Genomic DNA, 27,987 nt, shown 5'->3' with positions numbered 1-27,987 from the left:
TAGCTTTCATTCCTTTCCACAGAAAGAGGGTTTGTAGCTCCGTCACCTGTGGCCAGAGAAGAAGAGACTCTGTGTCTACTCCCTTCTCTGACCAGCAGGGCCAACTGGGAAGTCCTCCTTCCCTGCCACCCAGGTCTCCATAGGAAAATGAAATGCCAAAGCGTTCTTCTCAGGGAAGATTCTCAATAAAGGCACCACAGACTTTATAGTCAACAGAGCATCTTAATATGAATCACTGAAGAAGTGGGCACTGTGTGTAGCGAGAACGGCCTGTGCTTTCGATCTGATCCGATTTCTAAGTTCTCCACTAGAAAGATCTTAGAGGTTGGTCAGCTTATCCTTACAATTTTGTTCATAAAATAAATAATAGCCTAGATAAGTCTTGAAAATCAAATTGGTCAACTTATCCTACAGGCAAAGTACAGAACCATTAATTAACAGAGAATGTAATTTGCCCAGCATCCGGATAGTCAATGCCAAAATGAGGATTTGAGTCAACCAATCTATAAAAGTGAGAGCACACACACACACACACACACACACACACACACACACACACACACACACGAGGGGGGCGGAGAGAACACCCAATATTATTTTCTTCTGGGAGTCTTGCCCTGCCCTCCCTTCACTCAAAGTCTCTGTCCCTGTCCCATCCAACAGGGTTTTCTTAGCCTCCTCACAGGCTCTGCAAAGGGGTACCCTGATTGTCTGCTTATCCCTTAGCACAGTATTAGCACTCACCAAGTTGATTAAATTAAACTGAAAGGGTCAAGAGTCAGCACCCTGTGTTGGAAGTACAGGGTCTCCATGCCTACAACTGGATTCCCTGCTGCCACTTACAAAGAAAAAGATCTTCCACAAATCACTTGACATATATTAACTGAGGAACTTCACTATAAAATTGGGGGGAAAAAATGAAACTCCCTAACAGTTGGTCCAAACAACACTCAAGAGTGTTGACTCTGGCACAAAGTACAGCATGGACAATAACGGTAATTTATCCTTACTGGTGACCACTGGCCATCAAAATGGATCACACTAGGAAAAAGTGTATCTTTCTTTGCCAAGAGAGACGATCCTCTGCACTTGTTTTACTTTATGTGCCTCTCAGGGCTCAGATGTCAATGCCACCACACCTTCCCCAGGATTCCTTTCCTTTCTGAATCCTGGTTCCCCTCATTGTTGATTGTCCTCAGTAGAAGTGCCACCACAAATAACAGAGCGGGAAAGGAAAGGACTCATATCCGAAAAGAGCCTGTGGTCAAATAAGGAAGGACGCCTGCACTGCCTGAGTCACTCGGGGAGTCGACTCAAGGAATTCTTGGTAAGATGTCAAGCAGATGGAAACTAGAGCTGGAGAGGGACTCTGCAGCTTCACTCTGGGACAAGGATCAGAGAGTCAACTACATCTTGACCAAACACTTCCCCCGATGAGAAGCAGCTGGTTTGTGGATGCTCCAATACTAAACTCTGGGAAAGAGGGAAGACATGTGAATCCTGGGGGTCATTAGAAGCAGGAGAAAGAAAAGGAACACACCTTCAAGGCTTTCTGTGACCCTGAAAACAAGGCAAAGGTGGGGGTAGGCAGTATCAAGGGAGGGTGTTAGAATCAACACAAGCCCTCTGGCCTGTAAATTCTTCTAGAAGACACAGGTTGGTTTTATTCTTGAGAAATAGCTTGGCGCGGAGGTGAAAAACTCATGGACCTTAGAACCCAAGTCACGAGATGTATTGAATTCTTGCTCCTATATGCACGACCTATGTGGTCTTGGGCAACCTACCTAGGGTTCTTCTAGGTACTTCTTTTTTTACAATCTGGAAATCAAAGGTAGCAAACTAATCATCTTACCTATGTTCTGGAGGGTTGTTATTCCTAAATACAAACCTCTAAGTCAGTCTGAGCGCTGTGCATGCAAGTCATACTGTACACATCTGGAATAACATTCTTACTAAGACTCACTTACAAGTGACTCCCTGCATTCTCATGCTTCACAATCAATGATGCAATTATAAAACTCCAAGATGCTTTTTCTTGATTTTTTTTTTTAAAGTTGAATGCCTAGGAACTCAGTTGCTGACCAACAAGTACTTGCTTGAACATGAACACTGAGCAGGTCTAAATATCATAAGCCATTCTCACACAGAAAAACCAAAGCCTTTTCCACTCAAGTAATAAGTTATAGCTAGCCCAGAATAAATCAAAACACAATGAATCTGTTATTAACTGACCACTCACAGTGGCCAATCATTTTCTAAGTTGTTCATAGTCTAACGTGAGGTCATGGACTGTTAACCAGTTGTGGTGAGGCATGCCTTCAATTTAAACACGCAGGAGGATGAAGCAGAAGAATCATGGATTCAAGGCTATCCTGGGCTGCATGGTAAGATGCTATCTCAATTTTAAAAATGGCTTTTGTTTTTTTAAACTTACAGAATTGGTAGAAGTAAGGGCAAGCATGTCTCCCTTAGAGCTGACTAAAGTGTACCACATTGAATCCGCTACAGCTCCCTGCTCTACCATATTGAAGGCTTGGGAAGTTGCTTTTCATTCATCCATTCAATGGCTACTTGTTGAGTGCCTGCTTTAAGCCAGACAGCCTATGAATGACTACATAGAAAAAAGAGACAACAAAGCATTCAGTCCCCTCTGGCCTTCACCAGGTTCAAAATCTCCATAGATCACAGTTTTCAAATATCAAGAAAAAAAAATTTATACAAAAGTCAAGGTCAAAGATAAAAACAAAACCTAGATTATCAGCTGATTAATTTATAATGAAATGAGCTTCAGGCCAATGATAGCTCTCATTGCCATGAGATGAACTCATGTTTTCCAAATAACCAGACCCACCTAGGAATAGACCCACCTCTAGCAGGAGAGTGAATGGTACAAGAAACATGAGGCATCAGTGTGACAAAGACCTGTCTGTTCTGGGCCATGAATTTGCTATTCTGAGCTATCTACCATTCTCCCATGTATATCCTACCCTCTCCCTCACGATCACTCCCTTTCTCAAAAATAGTTGTTATTCATTTATTGAACTCTAGTCCCTAAATTAGAATCATATTCCCATCTTGCCTTACGCAGTTTCTTTACACATCATCCTGACTGGAGTTTTCCATGTTCTAAAACTTTCATTTTGTGGCCACAGAATTAGTATTTATTCCAAAGAAAGGTAACTGTATTTGATCTTTATGGAGGCTGATAGTTTAACCGTCAAAGGACACTACTCCTGTTATCTACGTATTTGAAATTTGTGCGATGGGTAGTAGTAGTCTTGGTTATGGCAGAGGAAAAGCTACCCAATGAGACACAGATGCTAACTGTACATGAATCATTAAGTACAGTGAGTGGTGTGGATATGTTACATAGTACGCCAAGGCCAAGATTAAAGCAAGAACTTGGTGAGTTCATAGACCAAACTCTGTAATCATTTACTGCTCCACGAACTAAATAGTATCTGACATTATAAATGGAAGATACAAATATACAAAGCACACATACCTCTGCCCATCAATACTTAAATGGCCAGCAAACAAATCTCTGAGTCCATACAGAAGCACAAGGCCTTGGGTTACACTTGTCATCTCCACAGATTGTATCCGCTGCAACCTGAGCTGTGTTTTCTTCAAAACAGGCGAAGTTCTCTGGTGGCACAGAGATGTTCAAAAGGCTTTGTGGATAATTAAACAAGGAGGAGGCTGTTCTGGCACTCATCAGGCTTTGGATGACGTTAGACGTCTCGTGTCTGAGGTGATGTGTCCCCAGTGAGGATGCTTCCTGGGTGTTCAGTTAGTACAACAGGGATTTGAGTAGGCTGTTGAATCTCAGGCCTAAATCTCCTTCCCACAGACTACAGGTCACAATCAATGCAACCATATAGGATCACCATGATGTGTCCGCCCTGACCTAAGAGAATAGGTTGAAGGCTCTTTCAGGGATGCTAACTTATTTAAGAGTAATTAAGGCTCTGATTGCAGTAACTAAAAATGGGCAAAAATCATAGTTTTGGACATATTTCATAATTCGAAGTTATTTACCCCACAGGGTTTTTCCAGAGAACAAAGATGATTACAGGACTTTTACACTCAACATCCGTAGAAAAGATGAAGTAAAGTTTGTTTGTCTGTGTTGTTAGGGAATCTAACGTGGGGTCTTACACTTGCTAGAGAAGCAGTCTAACTCTCGACACCAAATGAAACTTTCAGTGCCAGGAGCAGACTATATCTAATTAGGTTGTTGGTCAAAGAGGTCCGGTGGACCAGCTGAGGCTATGCCGGGGCTAGCGGTTGCTCTTCACAGACTGATGGTGAGTCCCTACTGTTGAAGACATCCACACGCCTCTCTGCACAGGGAGAAGTTGAGCTGGAGCCTGCCTAAAGCCTTCACACCTACTGACTGGTGTTCATGGTATGGAAAGGCACTCACTACCACTACCAGAGGAGAAAGGAAACACCAACCCAGCTACAAACCTTCAACCTACAATAGTGACCTGCCTGGAAAACATACTGGTTCAATGGCGGCACAAAAGTTGTGGGTGTGGGGTTGGGGATTTAGCTCAGTGGTAGAGCGCTTGCCTAGCAAGCGCAAGGCCCTGGGTTCGGTCCCCAGCTCCGGAAAAAAAAAAAAAAAAAGGTAAACAAAAGTTGTGGGTGTAACCAACCACTGTTTGGTTGGCTTTAAGACCCATTTCAGGAGATGGTACCTATGTCCAACACTGTTCTTGTGGCCAAGAACCCTAGACTAAATAGGCCATGGACCCAGTGGAAACCAAAACCAAATGCTACTGTTCTTCTAAAGGAGTGCAGCAATAATGCTGTTCTACTCATAGGTCAGTGACTTGTTCAACAATCGTGAGAGAAGGTTCCTCCTGCAGTGGAAGGAAACAAATACAGAGGTCCACAAAAGGACAATGAACAGAGAGTGAGAGGCCTTGAAACACTCAGTCCTAAATGTGATGTCTCGGGGTTGGGGATTTAGCTCAGTGGTAGAGCGCTTGCCTAGGAAGCGCAAGGCCCTGGGTTCGGTCCCCAGCTCCGGAAAAAAAAGAACCCAAAAAAAAAAAACAAAACAAAACAACAACAAAAAAAAAAAAAACGCTAAATGTGATGTCTCCATTAAATCTCTCCCCTGAGGCTCAGGGAATTTTAGAGGAAAGAAGGTAGAAAGACTTTAAGAGCCAGCGGGGATGGACAACACCAAGGAAACAAAGCCTTCTAGACACAACCTGCACATATGAACTCAGAGACTGGTAGCAGGCAGAGCCTGCAAGCCAGATGAGGCCCCAGTGCTGAGAGATGAGGGCACAAGCGCCATTCCTTATTCACAAGCTATCTCCAGTTGACAATTGCTCACAATAGAAAAAATATTTTTCTCCAATAGAGTCTTACTAGGTATATTAAAAACACTTTGGTCCTATGCCCAGAAATAAATAAATGACCAACACAAAATGAACTCAGCGATATTTTTGGAGGATTTTTGTCTCATAATTCTGTATCGGGGTTTTGGTTTTTTGTTGTTATTAGTGATGGTGATCTTTTTTGGTCATTCATTTTGTTTTTATTTCACAGTTCTTTAGCTTATATATTATGGTTTTCACTTTGTGTTTTTATGGGATCTCTTTCTTTCTCTGCATGTGAGTGAGTGTGTGTGTGTGTGTGTGTGTGTGTGTGTGTGTGTGTGTGTGTGTGTGGTGTGTACATATATTCCCACTAATCACTACTATGAGCTTTTTAATCTAGGGAAAGTAATACTTCAAACTTAAAGGTAAATACTATTCACATTGAAAACTGGGTATGGTAATTCATGCCTATCATGCAGTACTCAGGAGGCTAAGGCTGGTGGTGGGAGGCAGGGGGCAGGAGGCAAGAGGCAGGAAACCACAAGATAAGGTCATTTTGGGCTATATATACTGAGTTCATGGTTAGTCTCTCTCAAAAAAAAATGCTGGGAGGAAGATAAACTGTTTTCTTCAGGTATGAGCTCCCTAATTGTTTGTATACTACTAAGTGGTCAGCCTTGGTATGATATATGTACAAGTAACACTAAAGGGACTGAACAGTTTGTATTAGTATATTTATGTATGGATAGAAAGATAGATTAGATAAACAGAGAGATGACAGACAAATGACAGATAGTAGATGACAGATATATAGATAAATAGGTAGATGACAGATGGTAGATAGATGATAGATAGATAGATAGATAGATAGATAGATAGATAGCTGGATAGATAGGTAGATGACAGATGATTCATGGATAGATGATAGGTAGACAGACAGATGACAGGTAGATAGATGATAGATGTAGATAGCTGATAGATAAATAGATAGATAGATAGATAGATAGATAGATAGATAGATAGATGATCAGTACATAGATAAATGATTGATAGATGATAGGTAAATAGATAGATAGGTAGATAGACAGACAGACAGATGGATGATAGATATGGGGGAAGTTCATGGGGCAGATTTCAGAGAGGAGATAAATAATGTAATAACATATTAATTTTAAAAATCGACAACAAAAAGATTATTTGAGTTATAGAAAGAACAAAATTATAATTTTATCTTTAATTATGAATTAATATTTGCTAATATAAACAGAAAATTAAATTTCCTAAACTGATTTTTATAAAGATTACTTACTGTCACAGATTTCTGTTAAACTTACTTGTCTACAATTTGATATAGCTTCTGTACTAACAGACCTGGGCTGCTCTCTGCCTTGGTCAAAGAACTTTCTTTTCACAGTGGCCATTGGCCAATGGAAAGACAAAGAACTGGTCACCACACTGAGATTAAGAGACTGAGTGTTCATCCCTAAGCAGGATATCTATCGCCGCCACCATGGCTGAAGGACCATCTCAGAAGAGGAGTTGGACAGAGTGTGAGAGCCAGTGGGTGGAGAATGGTGCTGTGGAATGCTATCTCCAAGACATGACCGAGCTATCTAAATCACAACCTCCCAGCACCCATGGTCACTTGCCCAAGGTCATCACAAGACCATCCCAGCGGAGACAGGGAGATGAAGTTCAGGGCACACCCCATTCTCAGGAGTTGTTGTTCATGGATAGTTGCAGGGAGGAGGGAGAGACTCACTGTCTATGGAAGACGTGAACACCAGTAGCCTCCCCATGTCCCACGTCCATGCACAGGGGTCTTAATGGGTTGTCAATAAACAAACAACAGCAAAATCAAAGACATGAAGGTGAGAGGCGACATGTGAGGAAGATGGAGAGAGAACTGGAAGGGGAAGTGGGGGTATATATGATCATATTTCATTGTATCATATATCAATTCTCAAAAATAAAATTAAAAAATTATTACAGCATGTTCACTTGGACTAATGAATAACTGTGTAGAAAGCATAAAGGTTGTTCATATCATTTAAAGCACCATCTATCTGAACATCTGTGAAACAAAGTCCTTAGGGCAAGAGGCTTACGATGCTGATTGTAATACAACCTTTTTAATGCTAAATAAAACCAGTTACTTTGAGGCTTTTGTTTGTTTTGGGTTAGCTGGTGTGGGGTCTTGAATGTTGGTCTTCTCAGTTCTAGAAGGAAAACTCTTCAATGATATCTTACTTTTCATCATTTTCACACGATAGCACGGAGACCAGTATTTAGCATATCCTATAACTGTTGGAAGAATGGTAAGCTGACATTGCCATAGATATTTAAAATGAAATTTCCCTGTTTGCACATAATTCTGCATATACATCTGGAGAATTTTCAGATTCTTGCTTACCATGATCATAAATGGGTGTGGCTATTTGACAGCATTGGGAAGCTATAAAGGAGGTAATAGTCAATACTGAACTCACCAAGCACAATGACCACAGTCTTCAGAAGGCTCATCATGGTGTCCCGATTCCTCCTGGGTCCAGAACTATGCCGGGACATTCTCATAGTCCTCTGGCGAACATAGCCAAAGATGTGAGCATAGAGAACCACCATGACCACAAAGGTCACCAGGTTGAAAATGGCCCAGAAGACTAAGTAGGAGTCACTGTAGAGGGGCGCCATGTTGGAACAATGATCGATATCACAGATGCAGTTCCAGCCCACACTGGGTATGGCACCCATCACAATGGCCATAGTCCAGATGACTACAATCACCACCACCACACGTCGGTTGCTCATTCGTGTATGGAGCTGCATTCGGAAAACCGTGATGTGCCTCTCGATGGCAATGGCCAGCAGGTTGGCCACAGAAGCCGTCAGGCTGGTGTCGATGAGGCCCTGCCGGAGGAGCCACGTGCTAACAGTCAGTCTCCGGGTATTAGGTCCCGTGTTGAACATCAGGTAGAAGTAGGCCAGTCCAGCGAAGAAGTCTGCAGCAGCCAGGTTGGCCATCAAGTAATAAATAGGGAAATGGAAGCGGCGGTTGACGTAAATTGCCACCATGACCAGTAGATTGGCCAGCATGATGAACACACAGACAGTGATGCCCAGTCCCATCACCAGCTTGCTCACAGTGTTCCATTCTGTGGCTAGATACTTCCCACTCCGGTTATAGAAGAAGGCGATAGACTCGTTGTAGAAGCACTGTTGTTCGTTCATGGCTGTGAACTAAGAAAGAAGATGGATGAATGAATGAATGAACGAATGAATGAATAGAAGAAAACACAGATCCAAATTGAAAGGTGGACAGGCAACAGAAGACTCCTATAACATTTGTAAAGTAAAATAAAATAAAATGAAACGAAAGCAAAGAATTTGAAAAAAAATCTGACCCAGAATAACATCCAAAATCCACACTGGTCATTTAGGACTCTAGATTAAAAGATGGTGAGACAAATAAGTAAAAGGTCTCTGCTTGGTGGTCTGTGTCATTGAAGTCTACAAGAAAAACCACAGGACACATTAAAAAAAAGTCCTTAAAATACCCAATGCAGCCAAAAATCTTTCAGAACCTTGCGACTGGAGTGTTTATCCTATTGAAATTTACGCTGCCCTGTTATTTAGTAAACAAGGTCGTCTCTAGATATGTTATCATTGGCCAATTAGTCTGTTCTCACCCCACACAGTGTTTTTGACCCGTGGCAGACATTTTGTAACACAAGCTTGCAGAAGGACCATCAGGCCCGACATTTCAAAGGTCACACTGTGCATCAAAGATTCTGTAGACCAAGCCAGCATGCACTGCTCAGCATTCCTGTGGTTAGCACAACCCACCCCCCAGGACTCTTCAGCCCCAGAATAGCATCCATCTTCCCATCTGTGACTCTTGAGAACTTTGTTCCCCCTTGGAAGGTTTAATGTAAGCAGTTGATACCTGACACTGCTGCACAAGAAGTAGAATCTAATTAGCTCAGAGGACACCCATGGCTTCCCGTGTTGAGTGACATTGCTTATATTGTATTTACTTACTCTTTCTTTTTAGCAGAGACAGCTGGAATACAGTTTTCAGACTATTTACACTTACACTTCGGTCCAGAAAGGTTCGAGGTGTTTTAAAATGCAATACAGTCAACAAATAGTAAACAAAAGATAATGAAGAATACAATTGGAGAATCGCGTGTCAAGCAGAAAACAAAATAATGTCTCTTCCTGAGACCGTCAGTGCATTGGAGACTTCTAGAATTAGAAACCACTCCCTGAAGGCACGTCATGTTCTCTTTCCTCTCCTTTTGTAATTCTTAAATCACTAAGCAAACATGATAGTTTGGGTACTTTGGTTTGTGTGTGTGTGATTAGGGATAGGACCTAGGGCTTTTAACTGGAATTACAGGCCTGCACAACCAAGCCCATCTTAATCAAAGTTTTCATTAATTGGTCTACAAGATACCCGTAGGTTGTATGTGAATGCTTCCTAAACACTAAGTGATTTTTTTAAACAGCAGAAAGAAATGCCTGAGTGATTAGTCTATTGACTTATGAAGACTTCTACAAACTCTTCCCTAGCCCGAGATTAAGGGTTACTGCTGCACTTCTGGCAGTGGGCTACTGTGCTGTATGATTACCTTCCTTCCTCTCCGCATTAAGGAGCTCACACTCCAGGAAGAGTGAGGACCGTGTGTTACATCTCTGGGCATCGATCTTCTCCACAGCCCAGACTGTCTCCCTCACAGGCAATCAGAGAACTTGGCCTCTAGTGTTTCTTTCCACGCTAAGTCTTGCCCTTATTCTAAGTAACTGATTGACTTTTCTTACCTTTCATTTCCTCATCTCTAATGACCTATTCCATTACATTCCAGTTGTCCACGCCCATGGTCACACCCACAAGACTTTTTCAGCCGCCCAGAACTTCCTGCTTTTGGAAATACTTGAGACATTCTAATCACTCTTCGTAATTTCTCGGTTTTCAAATTTTCTCTCGTGATGCTTAGTAAATCTGTCTTTTGAGGATCTATCGATTTTCTTGATCCTTCTGATTTTCCCCACTGGAATATCCTCCCTATTGTCCCCTTCTCCTTCATCCATTTGGGCTCTGTAGTGACTGACGTCATCCCTTTCTGGTGAGCACAGGAACAGAGCCTCATTGAAGACCTTAAGGTGGCATGTGCACCCGAAATCGGAATTTTCTTATCACATTAACAACAGCCACTGTATTAATTATTTCTCTTATTGCTGTGATGAAATACCTGACAAAGGTAACTTAAGGACAGGAGGGCTGATTTTTGTCTCACAGTGAGGGACTGGTCTACTCGATGGGGGCGTCCAGCCAGCAGAGTGTGAAGCTCCTGGTCAACAGAACACACCCAGAAAGCAGGGCTGAGAATGCTTCCCGCCTTATCACTCTATCTACAGATTCCCTCCCAGAGAAGCACAGGGGGGTGTAAACATTTCTCAGACACAAAAGGGTTATGAGTATAACATACTCATATAAGAAGCCAGAAGCTAGGATCATCTCTTTGTTTCAAATCTCTTAACAAAATTATTTCTGTAAAATTTCTTTACCCCGCTGAGGTCACTTATTCAGAGGACCCGTGGATGAAATATGGATGTCTTTGGAAGCCAGACATCCACTTGGCATCTGATGAGTCAGAGATAACAAGAAGGAAATGGAGGTGCAGATTAAAACATAACCCTAGTCATTCTGCAGATTCTCGAAGGACTGGGGCAGAGCTGGAGAGGCAGAACCCCGCTCACCCACAGAAAAGGGATTCCTTAAGAAGACACACGCAACACTGATTTATGTTTATATATATTACAAAACAATGCTAAAACAAAATGTTCCTAACAAGATTTTGGGATCTCATGGGTAAAGAAAGGTTCCAGAAACATAAATCAAAAGTAAAGGAAAAGAAACTCAGCACGTGTTTAAGGTGGAGAGAACAAGCCCACTAGAGTCACTCTGTGTTTCTGATGTGAGATCCTCTGGGACAATGGTTCTCAACACCTGAGTCGAGACCCCTGTGGGATCGGCTGACCCTCTCACAGGGGTCACATATCAGATCTTTACATGTTGATTAATAACACTAGCAAAATTATAGTTATGAAGTAGCAACAAAAATAACTTGATAATTGGGGGTTACCACAACATGAGGAACTGTATTAAAGGGTCTTGGAATTAGAAAGGTTGAGAACCACTGCTCTAGGACAAAACTCAAGGTATAAGAAACCCTGCTGAACAGAGAAAACCTAAAGGAGCCATGAATTCCACAGCCATAGACGGCCTCACAGGAAAGCTCCTCAGAGGCTCACAGGTTTAGATACTTGATCCTCAGTGTTATTTTGGAGAGTCATAGGCTCTTGTGGACATGAGACTTAGCTGGCTCACATAGGGGCGGGGCCGGGAGTTGAAGGCCAGGTCAGCTGCAAACTCTCGACTTCTCTAGGTGACCACCACCTCGTCCTCCTGCCAGCTTGCCTTTCCGCACATGACAGACTATGATCAGTATGTGCCAGAATAAACCTTCCTCCCTTAAATTGTTTCTGTTAGGAATTTTACCACAATGACAAGAAAAGTAATGAATACACCCTCAGGGGGAAATATAAGAGCAGCCTTACTCCCAAGTGCATGGGCGTTCATGAGTGCTTGCGTGCGTGTGCATACACACACACACACACACACACACACACAGCCAAAGTCACTGGTGAGTGTTGGTGGCACACACCTTTAACCCCAGCACTAGAGAGGCAGAGGCAGGCAGCTCTCTGAGTTCAACAGCCTGGTCTACATACATAGTGAGTTCCAGGGCAGCCAGGGCTATGCAGTGAAACACACTGCCTCGGAAAACCAAAAATAACAAACAAACAAAATGCTGGTAGCAAGCATAAAATTCATAAGTCATGATTGTTTTCACACGGTCAAAAACAAATATATAAAAATTATACTTAGTACAATTTAATAATACCAGTATAAATCTATCATTGTACCAAAAAGCGCTTGGGATGGGGGAGTGGAATATAAATGACTGTTCCTTTTCTCTTATTCTTCAGGTAAGAATCATGTAAGGGAGAGAAGAGGAGGAGGGGGAAGAGGAGAAGAGGGAAGAAGAGGAGGAAGAAAATCAAAACATATTAAACCTACTATTTAAGTTGAGACAATCTGCAAAAATTATTCAAATGTGCTCAGGCAAACACAATCTATTTTCATAATTACTAAGATCAGTTTCCAGGAAGACATGTGAGCGTTTGATCTCTAGCTGGTCGTACTGAAAAGGGCAAACGAGGCAAAGACTGAAATTTCCCCCAGTGAATCCATCTAAGGTCATTTTTAAATGGTTTCCTTTTTGCTCTGAGAAAAGAAACCAATATTGACTGGTAGAACATAGGTACAAAACAAATATATACTCAAGACAAAATTCAGTAAATATTTGCAAGTGAAAGATATTACGCAAAATCTAAATTGCTAAAACAAGAAATCCTTGTGGAGTAAGAAGCTGTCAGCCGTTGCCCTGGATAGAGATTAAATATGCAGATCAGATAAAATTATTTTTAATTGACATGTCCTTCCGAGGTAGAAAGTCTGCGTTCATGACCTTCCCCCCGCATTGGTCGCTGCATCTCGGATGTATACTGTGGGACCTCAGTGATTGTTCCACAATGCGGAAGCTCATCTTGGAAATTTTCTTACCCTATCTGTCATTGTCGAAGTCTTGACAACCCGCCACGCCTGAACTCTAAAGGGGTGGTTATGGAGTTGTCTGAGATCGCTTTGTCCCCCATTCACTCATCTCTGCCTTCCCAGGTATTTACAGAATGTCAGTCATGGATGAATCTTAGCACCGTGCCTTCAAAGGGCACCCAACGATACACCGGAGCCGCTCCCTACCTGTGGGACTCGCTTTTTAATCTCCCACAAGGCAATTACACACTCATTAGCAAGGAGGAAAAACAAACACCTGGCATAAAACACACGCTACTAATTAGACCTATGTGGCTTACTAGGGAATCCGATAAGATGTAAATAATACGCTCCAGTGGCATGCTTTAAGGGAACTTTAATCTATGCTGGATAAGAGTGAGCAATATGATATAAAAGAAGTAAATTTGCTCTCCATTCCTGTGTATGCATATGTAAGCACATATAAATCTATGCGTGCCAGTATGCACACACACACGAGTGTGTACATGTGGACACCAGAGTCAACCTCAGGTACTATTTTGCACGCCTACCTTAGCTTTTGAGACAGGATCTTTCACTGGCCTCGATTTGGCCAAATAAGCTAGGCTGGCCGGCCAGTGAACTCCAAGGAGCCACCTGTCTCCTTCTCTTGATCTCGTGGTTCCATTTCTATTAAAGCAATGGAATGTCCGAGACTATGTGCCTTCTTGAAGCGCACATCGGCCTGATTCTAATTTCCAGCCCCTAACATGGTGTTTGGTAGGGTAGTCGATGGCTCCAAATCCCAGTTCTCTCGTTTTAAATGGGATCATAATAGGGCTCTATGACCTTCTCATTTCTAGTTATTAAGTCTAAAATAACCAAACAGTCTACATACCTCTCCCAATAAGGATAGAAAAGAAGCAGCACGAGATTTATTCAAATGTTATTAAGTTTATTCTCAGGAAAATAATTATCATCCTTCTTAGAACCTCAAAGTAAAAAAAAAAAAAAAAAACAAGAGAAACAGGATGAGTTCTCATTAGAATTAGAGCTCACAAAACAAAAACTGATACAAAGGAAAAGCTTGCTTAAGCTGTGGCAGAACCTTCCGCTGATGAATAAAGATTTCAAGGAACCAATCACTGGGCGAGTAGGCGGGACTTCCGGGTTGGAGGGGAGAAGTGGGAAAGCAGGAGAAAAGACAGGTCTTTTGAACAGGAGAGTTGATGGAGGACATAACGTAGGTAGGGGAGGCCCCGGGTTCAGATGGCGGATCTGCTGGGTTCCGCTACTGGAGGATTTATAACTTAGAAGAGCTTACAAATTAGGATACTAGTTGCTGCAGCCAGCGATTGTGTTTCCTGTTGATTCCAAACTAAGTTTGTGTGGTGTTTTCCTTCACGAGGAACTGGGTCCAGAGAGAAAGGTGCAGCGGTAAAGCATGGGTTTGCGAGAAGTGCACCCCAGCTAGAGGTGGGAATTTGGAAGCGTGGAACTGGTGTGGCAGCGACCTGCCATAGGAACTTAGCGAGCCAGGCTGAGAGATTTCAGAGCTCCGGGTCAGAGAGTCTGCCTTGCTGAGAACAGGCTGGTCTGCCCGCCGGTGCCTTCCCCGTGGTAGTGTGGGATGGTGCCTTTTTTTTATATTTCCCGCTACGTTAACCCTAGATTCCTTAGGATGGTGAAAAATTATATGCAGTAATTAAATGTCTTAAAAGTTTGCCTAAAAAATTAATAGATCAAGTGGTTCCTCTACTAAAGGATAATAGGATGTTTGCACGTGTGTGAACAGTCTGTGGAGAATAGCAAATCACGAGTCAGTGAGGGTACTCTTCATCTCATGAAGGCCTGTGCGTACGAGGCTGAGGACAGGGGCACGCCATCACATTGGAAGATTTCCAGAGAATTCTGGGTTGAGCCTAAGAGGAGGAATGACAAGAGCCACTAAAAATACTGGAGACGCACAGGAGTAAATATAGTAAGCACCTTCCAGATGCTTCTCTGAGCCAGTCGGGAACTGCAAACTGAGACCAATAACCCGCAGCAGACCACCGTGGTCACTGACAACAAGACTTTAAACGCTTTTGTCTGAGGCAGTGAATTTGAACTAAAACCGTTAATTGTGCTGGAAGTCTTAACAATCTCCATATTAGTAACATAATGGGTTGGGGGAAATTATCAATTCAGATACAGTGCCTGTAATGGGATGGGTGGCTTTGATCTGGGACAATCAATTAGAGGAATAAGGAATTGTCCAAACAGGAGTGGAATCCCAGTACTCAGGGGCCTGAGGCAGAGTATGGAAGTTCACGGTTAGCACCTAAATGCATGAACCGACACTGGAACCGTCCAGAGAAAAACACACACATGGCAACCTGATAGGGCAGCGCAGATTTACCCATCAACTGAGACAATGCTATAACTGCTCATTCGTTTAAACACATTACCTATGTCATACACAGAAACTCATTCAGGCCAAATAAACCAGTATCATACACAGAACCCCATCTGGGGTAATATGTTAAAGTATGTATGTATTATATTATATGAATTATATAGATTTTATTATTTTGCTATGTATATATTCTGAGGATGAAAAGTTTTAAAATGTATATTTAAAACTTGTGGATAGTGGGAAGATTTTTTTCCCCAAATGAGACCAAAGCACTAAAATTAATTAATCAAAAAATTAAGAACTCAGTACTATAAAAGACCTTATAATGAATGGTTTAAAAACAAACTTGTAGGAAGTTTGGCAATTTACATATAGAAGTTTCTCTTTACATCAAGGAGTAAAGATTTCTTAACAATCAAAACAGAGAAAAACTGAACAAGCCAACAGAGAAAACATGAGCAAAGATGTGGACGGGCAATCCCCAGGAGAGAAAACTGTAACAGCCAATAGCCACATGAAAATGCTCCTCGCAGGGCATCAGAGACGGTTGAGCATAAGGCATAGGAAGGTCAAATTGATTTCCATCCCAGCAAAAATTAGCACGTCTGAAAAATCACGGTGAGGACACCCACTCGGGGCTAGAGAAAACTCAGTACAACAGCTTTGAAAAATGGTTTCATGAAACCCACTTAAATCCACATATCAGACACGAGTTCTAGGGGAAACATCATCGCAAGTGTGCCTAAGGAGATGTAATATTGTATAATTTAAAATAAAGTAACATAAACGTGGAATCACCAGAGAGGGAACAAATTACAACACAACCAAGAAAGTCTACTAAAAAGTTAAATAAAGCCAAATCACTTACACTACCGTGAGAGTGCAGACAGGTATACATGCGGCGTATCATTCTTGCACTAACATTTGCAGACATGGACTATAATCATTTCTATATGCCTCACATAAATGCATGCCCTTGAATATATGCAAAGAGAATAGTGAACATCAATTTCTGATCTGGGTGGAGAAATTAACAGTGCTGGGAAAGGAGTCCGAACTCCAATAACCTTGCTGGTAAACATTTGCCGATACATTGATTAAAACACTGGGAAAGTGCATCAAAATGTTAACATTTTACGAATAATGGGTACATTCCTGTGCATTTCACCATTGTTGAACATAGCTCGCCTAAAAAATAGTAATTCAGTCTAAGCCATTAGAAGAAAGAGGTGAAGATGGGGACATCATGACACAGCCTGTATAGTGCTTACCACAGAAGCCTGAGGACCCAGCAACCCCTACCAAACCATGCAGAGACCCCCGGGGCTTGTTAGCCAGCTACTCTACATTAATCAAGGACACCCAGGCTTAGCAAGAGAGAGAGTCTTGTCTCAAAAACGGCTGGCAATTGAGGACACCTGGCGTAAACCTCTGACCTCACCAGCACATGCACACGCCAAGAGAAGAGAGGATAATTTCTTCATCCAAAAATTGTAGAGGAAGAAGTCACCTGTGGGGACGGAGGGCAGGGAGTGCGATTCACTATGCAATTCTAGCTACCCTGCACAACTCCCCATGTAGACCAGGCTAGCCCCCAGCCTCACAGGGAGCTCCACCTGCCTCCTCTGCACTCCTGAGTCCTGGGATGAAAGGCTTGAGCCACCACGCTCAACCGGAAGTCACCTTGTTTGAAGATTGAATATCAGTTCCTCATTTCTGTGACATCTGCTCTGCTGAGATTTAAACCAAAACCTTCAGGGAATGAACCTCCATGGACTACAGGCCATCTCTGAAATGCAGTCAGCGCCAGACGGAGAGGCCAAAACGACATATTCCATGAGCATTAAGTTTCCTACAGCATGCTCTATGTACAGGTTAGCCTCAGAGTACACTTAGCTGTTTGTTCAATTTCAGTTTTCAAACACGGCAGCAAATGCTTTCTCTCTTAGTTTTCCCATCTTCTATGGATTCTCTCGTTCCCCCCAGGTAAAACTGCTCTGTGAGACCGCTTTTGCTTTGACTGGTCTACGAATTATAATAAAATATCAAGGAGAAGCAGGCTTTCCTATTCTACATACCAAGAGAAAGTTTTAATACCTTTAAGGGAAATCTTGGACAAAAAGTACTTAAAAGAATTCTGGGGCTGGTGAGATGACTCGGCAGACAGAAACATCTTTGCGCAAGATTGACTGAGTTCAATTCCCAGGTCCCACCTAGTGGACAGGGACAACAGACTCTAGGAAGTTGTTGTCTGGCCTCCACATATGCGCCATGGCATGTACATAAATGAGTGCACACGTGTATACACACACATGTGCACACATACATGCACACCTACACACACACACACACACACACACACACACCATAAGCACACTAAGTAAATAAAATGACTTCTTTTTCAGTTGTTTTTTGAGACAAGGTCTCACTGCGGAGCCCTGGCTAGCCTGAAACTCTTTGTGTAGACCCATTAGGCTAGCCTTGAACTCACAGAGATCTGCCTGTCTCTGCCTCCTGAGTGCTGGGACTAAAGGCAGGTGCCCCCAGTGAGGCAAAAAAAAAATTTTTTTTTAATATAAGTTACAAAAGGGAAATTACAATTAGGTCAGGTATTTTGGCTTATATACACCAGCACACAAAAAGATGAGGTAGGTAAATTACAAGTTCAAGGTTATGTTGGGCTGAGGTATGAAATTCTGTCTTATAAAACAACTGTTCCAAATTCTAATCAAATGCATACTGTCTGTGCGTCTGCTGACTGAAATCCTCCTGTCAGCCGCATTCCCTGCTTTATCTTCCTCTTCATTGCCAGAGGGTTGCAGTCCCACACACAGGCTGGGGGGCACCCTGGGGCTCCAAGCTCCTCTTGAAAGTGTGATGTCATCAAGTGAGTCCCACCATCTGGATGTGTCCAACAGGATCACCTCACCATATCATCTCTACACAAGCCAGCATACCCCTCCAATTTAAGAGTGCAGAGTTGGGGCTAATGCATAAATCCAGTGAACAATCTCCAGGCTGGGCCTGAACCTAGACTCCAAAACCTCCCTCTTCTGGCTGGTCCAGGCTCTTCTAGGGGACACTGCCTGTGAAGTCATGCAGCCTGTTGTCTGTCAACAACCAACAGGTACCCCCATCCTTCTACCGGCCAGATCTCGTGGCTCTGCTTGAAAGCGTATCTCAGGTTGAATGTATCTTTGAAACTTGCTTCCTGGCCAACCTAGGCTTCAGAAATGAGTCTGCACCACAGCCCTATCTCATGCCAAGGAGCACACAGAAGAAACACACCTTTCCCTTCTCCACAGACGTCAGCCTGCCTACAACTGTGATTTATGACCTGAGGAAGTTTAACCTCAGGGCAGTGCTTGTGACACTTTGAGACTGCAGTGTGGCAGGGTCATCACCCAGCAAAGGCAGGCTGATTCCCTTAATGACAGTCCTGTTGCAGCAACTTTCAGAGCTCAAAAGGCAGCAACTCCTGGACCCTATGATTATGGTTAAAAATAGGACATTGTGCCACTTTGACATATATGCTGACTCTGCAACAAAAGTCCAAGGATCCGGAGAACCTAGGAGTGTAAAATTGTCACACACCACGGTGGGTGGGAAAGAAAAAGCCACATGCCCTTTACGGATAAAGAGGCAGCCTCATTAACCATTACAGACTGAACCAATTAAAAGGGCATATTAGAAAAATAAATAATCGAATGCCATGGGTATCTTTTGTGGCTCACCCTAGGCTCCCACCAGCATCCATGCAGATTTTCTCTTAGGAAAGAAAAATTGAAAATGTACCCTCAGATTACAAAATAAGATATCCTCTCAAACTCTCTGAGTTTATAAACACAGAAGGGAACATAAATGAATTTAAAGAGCACTATAAGAAGAAATGCAACTTCTAATCGAAACACGGATCAAGATGGAATAAGTCAGAAGTCTCAGTGTTTACCTCCCCATGCACTTATTCCTGGCAGTCTATGGGAGTGTTCCATAGAGTGTTTATCTAACTTGGCTTTCCTCTGATGGGCCTTCTGGCAGCAGACAAATGCACATCACATACACAAACCATATGCGGTAACCACTTTCTCCCGGCAAAGAGCTCTCACAACCACCGTGGGGGAAATGGTGAGAGCCAACGTCTGCCTGGTATCTATTAAAGATGCCACAAAGCACTTAGCTTCCCATTCATACTCTCAAGCATGGTGCACATTGTTTTAATTCTACACAATAAAGAATGAAGCTGAGAGAAAAATGTGTACTGAGAGCTCTCTTAGCCATGGCATACAATACCTTAGACTTGCAGAATCTATATGGTCCTAAGCCCATGCACTCTGTCTCTTTCTCGGTGCCGTGTTTGTAAAGCCAGACCACACTGCACCTCGTTGTGCGGCACAGGGAACACCACACTGCCATTAATGTTCATACTATAACAATATGTCATGCAATGATTAATTGTTTATGCTTTAGCCTAGTAGAAATCATGCACGATGCTTTGGCAATCAGATTTTAAGTGCAATGTTGCCTTAACTTCCTTCCATGAGAGACTATGCCTCAATTTCATAGTCTTCATTGGTGAAATCTGCACCTAATTTCCATCTTCTTCAGCGAGTGAGGAGGGAAAATGAAAGTGTCTTTTTAAACAGTAAGAGTTCATGGGATGGGTTAATACAGAAGAGCAAATGGATCTGGCCAGTGGTCTTCCAAGACAACAGGGCGCCAACTGTGAAGACTTTCCAGAGAAGAAATTAGAGAAATCTACATATTCATTGAGCACAGTGTGATGTCAGCAATTGCTTTCAGTTCTTAAGTGTGATAATGGAATCACGGTTATGTGAACAAATTATTTCTGGCAGATGAATAGTGAGATATGAGGACTGTGGGAAGACGGAGCAAAGCCAGGGGTGGGGAGGCGTGGGGGTTAAAGTGCTTCATCCTCCAAGTGAAGCAAGTCAGAGAGAATGGGAGAAACGCTGGTGACTGGTGAGTGGCTCTGGGTAAAGTTGTGGAAGGAGCTTGTGCTCATGCGTCGTCCTTTATGCAGGATTCTAAAACCACACACACACACACACACACACACACACACACACACACACACAAACACAAACACGGAGGAAAAGGAAGGAAGAGAGAGCTTTTCCAACCTCAGTCGCGTTCATCCAACTCAAAACGAACGCTTCTAAGACGTAGACCTTTAAAATGCAAAGGATTTTAAACAGATAGTTCAGATTACCAGCTCAGAAGTGAGAGAACAAACTAAGACTTTATAGGTGTGAAAACCAATACAAACCTATACCTTTAGAGCAAACCGCCGAAATCACTTAACAGGAACAAAATCTGTCAGGTCCACTACGATGGACACAGATGTCCCTTGAGGGGCAGAAGGGAGCAGCGTCCTCAACGCTGCAGGCAAAGGTCACTTCCTCACTGGAATCCCAGGGGTGGCAGCCAAGCAACCTGTAAGTTCTCAAATACCTACTTGGGCCTCTTATCACCAATGTTGGCGTTGGGAGGAGCCAAAAGACATACTCTGGTACTGAGCTACTGATCCCCCCTTTTAAGACTGAAACTAAAAACTTAGATCTAAATGTTACCATTCCACTCTCCGGAACCTCATCAACCATCATGAAATAAATGTTTGGCAGACCGCTAGGAACAGAAAACAGAAACTACCCCAGCCTACACCACCCTACCTCTCATCCCACCCCACCCCACCCCTCAATATCCACAGGGCAGAAATACATTACCAAACTCCTTGGTTCCTGTCTACAAATACATCCTCAGATTCCCTTGACAGTGGTTTTTTATCAACTCTGGACTAGTATAGCTATACATCAGTTGAGGTGACTTCCTGTGGCTATCAGTCCCAACCATCCTGGGACTCGCCTTAGCTATGTCAGGACTGGGTGCTGGCCCAGCATAAGAAAACAACCCTGCATCTTAGCAGTGGCAAAGCCGAGAACACAAACTTATCGGACTTCAAAGCACAAGGCCGATCCCAGGCTGACTAAACAGAGATCCCAGCAGGAGCAACAATGAGTGCTTTCTTCCCCATTGTTATTTGAAACAATCACTATTTGCTCATATTAATTAGTTTATGTCTGGTGTTCGGCAGCCTTCACTAGAAAATGGTCTTTGTTACCAGAAGAATGGAAAAACAAACAAAAAAACCCCACAGCCTTTTCTTTTTCTTCCAATTGTTGCCTTTGCCTTGGAAAGGGATGTTCAGGCCTTTCCCCCCTTAAATGTGAGTTTATCTTCATGGGGGTCCATCAGAAGAATGTACATTCCTGGCTGGATAATGTCAGGGTGAGGTGATTGCACCAGGAGAGCTGCTCATTATGTGCTGGCTAAAAAGATGCTACCTTTACATAATTGGAGCCTTCTCTCCACCAGGAGACAATGGATACTTGGAGAGGAGACAGAAGTACAGGCTGAGATGCACAGGCAAGCCCACCTTAAAGGAAATTCTGAGTGTGCAATGCTGAAAGGAAGGCTTGGCATATATAATCAGGAGGTTCCTTATGACCTAGAGCTAGGATCCTACAGTCAGGGGACCCAAAGGTCTGCGTCTCTCCTAAGAGCCAACTTGTTCTGTGCTCTAATTATTGAAGCTTGCAACCGACTCCTCCCAAATGCCTCAGTCCTCAAATATCAGCAACTGTTACTGTTGCCAGCACAGGGTGACACTGATTGACATTGTTACTGTTGCCAGCACAGGGTGAGAATGAGACTCACAGAATGTGATTGGCATTGCTATAGAATTTGCCCTAGAGCACTGTCAAGTCCAGGTTCAAACATAGGTCCAGGAGTCCAAAGCTTGGGTAACAACCATTAAGCCAAACAAGGGGGGGTTGTGTGTGTGTGTGTGTGTGTGTGTGTGTGTGTGTGTTAAACTATAGATTGAATCTGGAGCCATCCATATGCTAAGCAAGCATTCATCCACTGCAGGCTTTGCTAAGATCATTTTTTTTTTTTTTTACATTCTAACCATGGCTTTTAAGGCCCTGCAAAATCCCTGAGTTTATAACCCACCCATTCAAATACTCCGAGATTGTCAATTTCTCCAGTGCAAATATTATACCATGACTGAATTTGACAAGCTTACTAAATGCTGGGTTTTGTTTTGTTTTAAAGAGACTTATCTTTCACACACACACACACACACACACACACACACACACACACACGAATGCAGGTACCCTCAGAGACCAAAAGAGAGCTTCGGGTTCTCTGAAGGTGGAGTTATAGACCTGTCAACCTCCCAATGTGGGTGATGAGATTCAAACACAGGCCCTTTGCAAAAGTAATGCACACTCTTCACCACTGAGCTGTTGACCTATGCCCTCACAGAATTCTTCACAATCCAAAATCAGACCAAGTGGTCTGGTAGAGGAGCCTCTGGGGGGCAGCCCCAGGACCTACTACACTGTGCTCACTCTGAACTAACCCTGATGCTGGGCTATTCTCTCCATGACCCATCAGGCATTTGAGCATGCTCTTTCTGCTCCCTGTCAAAGCAGCTCATATCCATGTATGCCGGGGCTCCTGGTCTGGTGGTCTTCCTGCGAGAAGCCCACGTGCTATTCCCAGAACAGCAATACTTCCTGTGTCCTGGTAATTTTAAGTTGTCACTTCCTTAGCTGCCTATAGGCCACAACCTTACTCATCTTATTTATTCTTGCATGTAGAGGCCTGTCCTACTGCTGGGCAGTAACAATAATACATGCCAACCTGCATGGACTATACACACTGGCCATTGTTCTGAGCTGAGTGTGTAGTCGCACGTGACACTTTTCAAGCAATGCCAGAGGCTGGCTTCTCCGCTGTGCTGCTTATTTCGCAAGCGCTACGTGGAGGCATGGAGAGAGCGAACACATTCCCTCTGGCTCAGCACGGAGTGTCAGAGCCAGGACCTGAACCCAAGCAGCGTGACTCCAGGGCCCACGCACATGCTTCCGAAAGGCTGTGTTTTGTGACATTTTTATTTATTTTTCAATAACGATCCTCAAGGAGAAATTTTTAATTAAATTTAAATTTTCCCTAATGAAAGAAGTCAAATGCTATGAAATATGATTCTTTAGGGTAGGGTTAAGCTTTGGTGGGACTTAACCATCTCCCCGGATCCAATTTGGGCCCTCTGGGGGGCAATATAATTCTATTGAAAATGTATGTGCTGGCTTTTTTTTTCCTTTGCTGGTCTGTTTATGAGCCATATGTTTGTCCTTAAAACACACATGGTCTTGTTTTATAGTTTTAATGATCTCTTCCTGTGAGGATTGCTCTACGTCTTGCTTTCTCTCCCCTTTATAAGGTGTCTTACAACAACACACACATGTTGATATGCCCATGTTTTAACTGCTATGTGGCATTTAAATCATGTCCAAGTACCCAGCTTTATTAATAACCAACCACTACCAAATAGTGAGGAAGTTTTGAACTTCTTCCTGTGACTATCTTTTTTTCACACTCTTCCTTGGTCTCATGTGTTTAGACACCAGTGCGACTGCAAAGGTTTCTGACTTTAATTAATACGGCCACAGAAAGTTTTCAAGAGCATCTCTTTCCCTAGGAGTTAGGTTTAAATAGGATCCTTTCTACTTTGGGTAGTGTTGGCCATTTTGATGGAACGAGTCACTTACAAGCATTTGTATTACTCCCAGACCCATAGCAGTTTACATAACAGGGAAGATGGTAGGTAAGTCGATGTTGGAAATGCTAACAAACAACAAAGATGGAGCCTTAAATGCCCGGTCAGGGAAGCCTGTGCTCAGGCCTAACTCACTACGAACGTGCACACACACACACACACACACACACACACACACACACACATACACACACACACACACATACACACACACATATATACACACAGAGACACACACACACACACAGACACACACACAGACACACACACACACACACACAGACACACACACACACACACACACACAGACACACACACACACACACACACACACAGACACACATACACACATACACACACAGACACACATACACACACACGCACGGGCACACAGACACACACACACAGACACACATACATACACAGACACACACACACATACACACACAGACACACACACACATACACACACACACACACACACACATACACACAGACACACACACAGACACATACACACAGACACACACACACACATACACACACACATACACACACACATACATACACACATATACACACACACATACACACAGACACACACACACAAAGGCAGAGGCTAAGAATAGTCATTATCAGGAACAGCTACCATGGACTTGGATCTGGTGATATAAAGTAACACAAACTCAATCTCTTGACCCATTCTCTAGGTCCCCAATGTACTGAAGGCAATGAAACCCAACACCTGAGTAGGTCAAACGTTGCAACAGTGAAGAACCATCCAACAGGAGAAAGACGCCATGGAGAAGATTCTAGGCATCCTGTAGTGAAAGGCTCCCCTAACTGATTAAAATAATAAATACAAAAAGCCAATCACTGGGTGAGGTTTTGGGGTTCGAGAGAGGAAGAGAAGACAGGAGGAGGGGACTTCGTTTTGAAAGGGAGCAAGGCTGACAAGATGTAGCTGGGGGCTGTTAGTTAGGGTGGCGGGATCCAGTAGGATCCACCACCAGAAGCTTTCTAACGGAATGGTTGGTGAATTTAGGATGCTAGATTCCACACCCAGCGACTGTGTTATCTGTTGTTTCTAAACTAAGATTGCCTGGTGTTTTCCCTCTCATGGTGATTCTACTGAGCTCCAGGGAAAGGTAATTGTGGCAGAGCATGGGTTTGCGAGAGGGCACCCCAGCTACCTTGGGATTTGGGATTTGGGACTGCTCAATGGGTTTGGCAGCAGCCAGGGAAGAAGAGAGCTATCTCAGAGATCTGGAGAGGCCTTGGCAAGGGAAAATATGTATGTGGATGTGGACTCAGGCTATGTGCCGGACTGGGAACAGACCAAGACCACCGGCTGATGCTTAGCCGGCGATAGCGTGGATCGATTTTTAATATTATATGCAACAGGAATCCAACATCCCAGAAAACACTGATAGATCTAAAGAACATCAAGGGCTTTATCCATGGTGGCAAACCACCAAGTGAATCAATCTCGACCTCCCTAATGCTGCCGCCCTTTAGTGCGGTTCCTCATGTTGTGGTGACCCACAACCATAAAATTACTATCGTCGCTACCTAATAACTGTAAATTTGCTACTGCTATAAATTGTACTATAGATATCTGACATGCAGGATATCTGACACGTAACCCCTGTGAAAGGGTCATTCAACCCCAGAACCGGTTGTGACCCATAGCTGAGAACTGCTGATCTATAGGGAATTAGGAATGACCCTTTCTTCTTCCTCCCTCTCTTTCTTGACTTCTTCTTAAACAAAAACACCAACAAAACCCCCGGATGTTCTTATTTGAAATATGCACAAAATATAATAACCTTCTAAGTGAGACTGAAGAAAAGGAATGAGGCAGCATGCAGGTCCATCAAGATTTAAACTTCAATCTTTGTGACTGGTCCTCAGTGAACCCTTAGATTACACACTGTGTGTGTGTGTGTGTGTCTGTGTGTGTCTGTGTGTGTGTGTGTGTGTGTGTGTGTGTGTGCGTGCGCTCAACGTGGAACTCAAAGGAGTATGAGGTAAGAGGAAGCATTCTAAAGAGAGGGGAAGGGGAACAGTACAGAGAAATGGGGGAAGAAAGACAAAAGATTGCAGGTTCCATCATATACAGAATCTAGATTTTTAAAATATGTCCATGTGGTGATCTGGAATGTCCCCCATAGGCTCAAGTATTTGGACACTTGGTCCCAGTTTGGTGGCACTGTTTGGGACATTTGGGAGGTGTACTTTGCTGGAGGAAGTATGTCACTGGACATGGGCCAAGAGAGTTTAAAGACTCAAGCTACTTCTAGATCATTCTCTGCTTCCTGCTTGTGTCTCAAGATGTGAGCCTTCGGCTTGCTGCTCTAGCTGCTTTTCCGTGGTGGCGATGGACTCTTATGCATCTGGAACCAGAAGCTCAAATAAACATTCCTTAAGTTGCCCTGGCCATGATGTTTTAGCGCAGCAGTAATAAATACAGTCCCTAGATATTTAACATGGAAACAGAAGGGGGTGTGTGGATGGGGGAAGGGTACCAGTACAAATGTTAGAGGCAGGGGAGAAGAAGGCACATCAGTGAAAATGCAAAGTACAATGCTATGCATGAAAATGTCATAATGAAACCCAGTATTTTATGCACTAATTATAATCAACTTTAAAATGTCTCTTTCTCAAAGGCACCTATTTTTCTTAAACCTTTGCCTAAAAATGGTCATCATAAATGAGAAACCTCACTGGATACAGAAGAGTCAAGAGAAAGGGAAAGCAAGTGGGAAACCATATTCACTGGGTTTCTCTTGAGGGCTTTGCATCTATGCTACTGTTTCGTCCATGGAAACATTGTATGAAGGACAATAACATGAGTGGAGTTGAAGCTGGGATAGGGCAGGGAGAGCATCCGTCCAAGGCACAGGGAGATGAACCAAGACTGAATGATTCCAAGTCTCTTTCCCTCCCATTGCACCACACTGCCTGCTGAGTCTGAGTTCATCATCAAAGCAACAGGTTGCACCACGATCTAAACAAAGAAGAAGTCCTTGCAGGATTACTGCTCCCCATGTACAGCCAAAGTACATGAATACTTTACAGGAATACTGCTGAGAAATTTCTAGAGTTCCATTTTCAATTTTCCAAGAATGGGCCAAGGCAAAATAATAATTACAGGAAAAGAACAATGAAGCCATGTTAGAGGGCCTATTGTAAGAGTAGACCAAACTGAGAAATACTACTTGTACCACCATCTTTCCCACAAATAGGAAGCTGACTTGTCTTGCTTTGGAGTTTGATGGCAATAGTGACAGTTGGGCATCCTCAGGGTGGTTAACCTGTCCCCCTGTGAGCAGAGGCCAGCTTATTCTTCCAGCTGCTTCTCGAATGACACATGACACGTTCTCTCTCTCTCTCTCTCTCTCTCTCTCTCTCTCTCTCTCTCTCTCTCTCTCTCCCTCCCCCCCCCCGCCCCAAAGCATGCCATCTAAGTACCCACCACATGACAATAAGAGGTGTTCACGATTCTCCAGAGTAAAGCATGCTTTCTTATACTCAGATTAATAAGAACATTGACTAGGTCAAAGTACTTACCTGGGGCTGTGAAATCACAGGGCTGGAAGTAGAGGCAGCTGCCATGACAGTGCTGTAGTTTGGAGCGATGAAGAGGCCCCAGCACTGCAGTGGTGGCACAAGAAGCAACTCGTGAGTCGGCTGGTCAAATGTCAGTCATGCTAGGAGGAACTGTAAGCCTACAAAAATACAAGGAAGCCCAGAATGAGTAGAGAAAACTTTCATGGGCAAGGAAAGTGTCATCATCCAGATGAGGCAAAAGTCACTTGGAAGAACTGAATATTAGCTATAGGAACACAGGGGCCTACTGAGGCAGGTCTGTCATCAAAAATCATGGCTCCAGGTTGGGGATTTAGCTCAATGGTAGAGCACTTGCCTAGCAAGTGCA

The 27,987-nt window shown here is 43.3% G+C and overlaps 1 protein-coding gene across 3 annotated transcripts in view; it reads right to left on the bottom strand.

Annotated features, from left to right (window-relative positions):
- Nucleotides 1-27,780, bottom strand: part of Lpar1 (lysophosphatidic acid receptor 1) — a 70,658-nt gene extending 42,878 nt beyond the window's left edge. The window contains exons 1-2 of one of the 3 annotated variants that reach the window (XM_032903633.1): nt 27,621-27,780; nt 7,832-8,579 (exon numbers count right to left, since the gene is read on the bottom strand). In XM_032903633.1, coding sequence (XP_032759524.1) covers nt 7,832-8,579; nt 27,621-27,665 — 793 coding nt within the window. In that variant the 5' untranslated portion in view covers nt 27,666-27,780. Of the gene's footprint in view, nt 1-7,831; nt 8,580-20,693; nt 20,978-21,144; nt 21,216-27,620 lie in introns of those variants that run through there. The other 2 variants (XM_032903651.1, XM_032903643.1) reach the window with 2 other exon arrangements.
- Between the last annotated feature and the right edge of the window lie 207 nt (nt 27,781-27,987).

Source organism: Rattus rattus, chromosome 1, assembly GCF_011064425.1.
Source record: "Rattus rattus isolate New Zealand chromosome 1, Rrattus_CSIRO_v1, whole genome shotgun sequence".
Lineage (NCBI taxonomy): Eukaryota > Metazoa > Chordata > Mammalia > Rodentia > Muridae > Rattus > Rattus rattus.
Note: the sequence above shows the minus strand (reverse complement) of the source record. Positions and strands in the feature narration are given on the sequence as shown.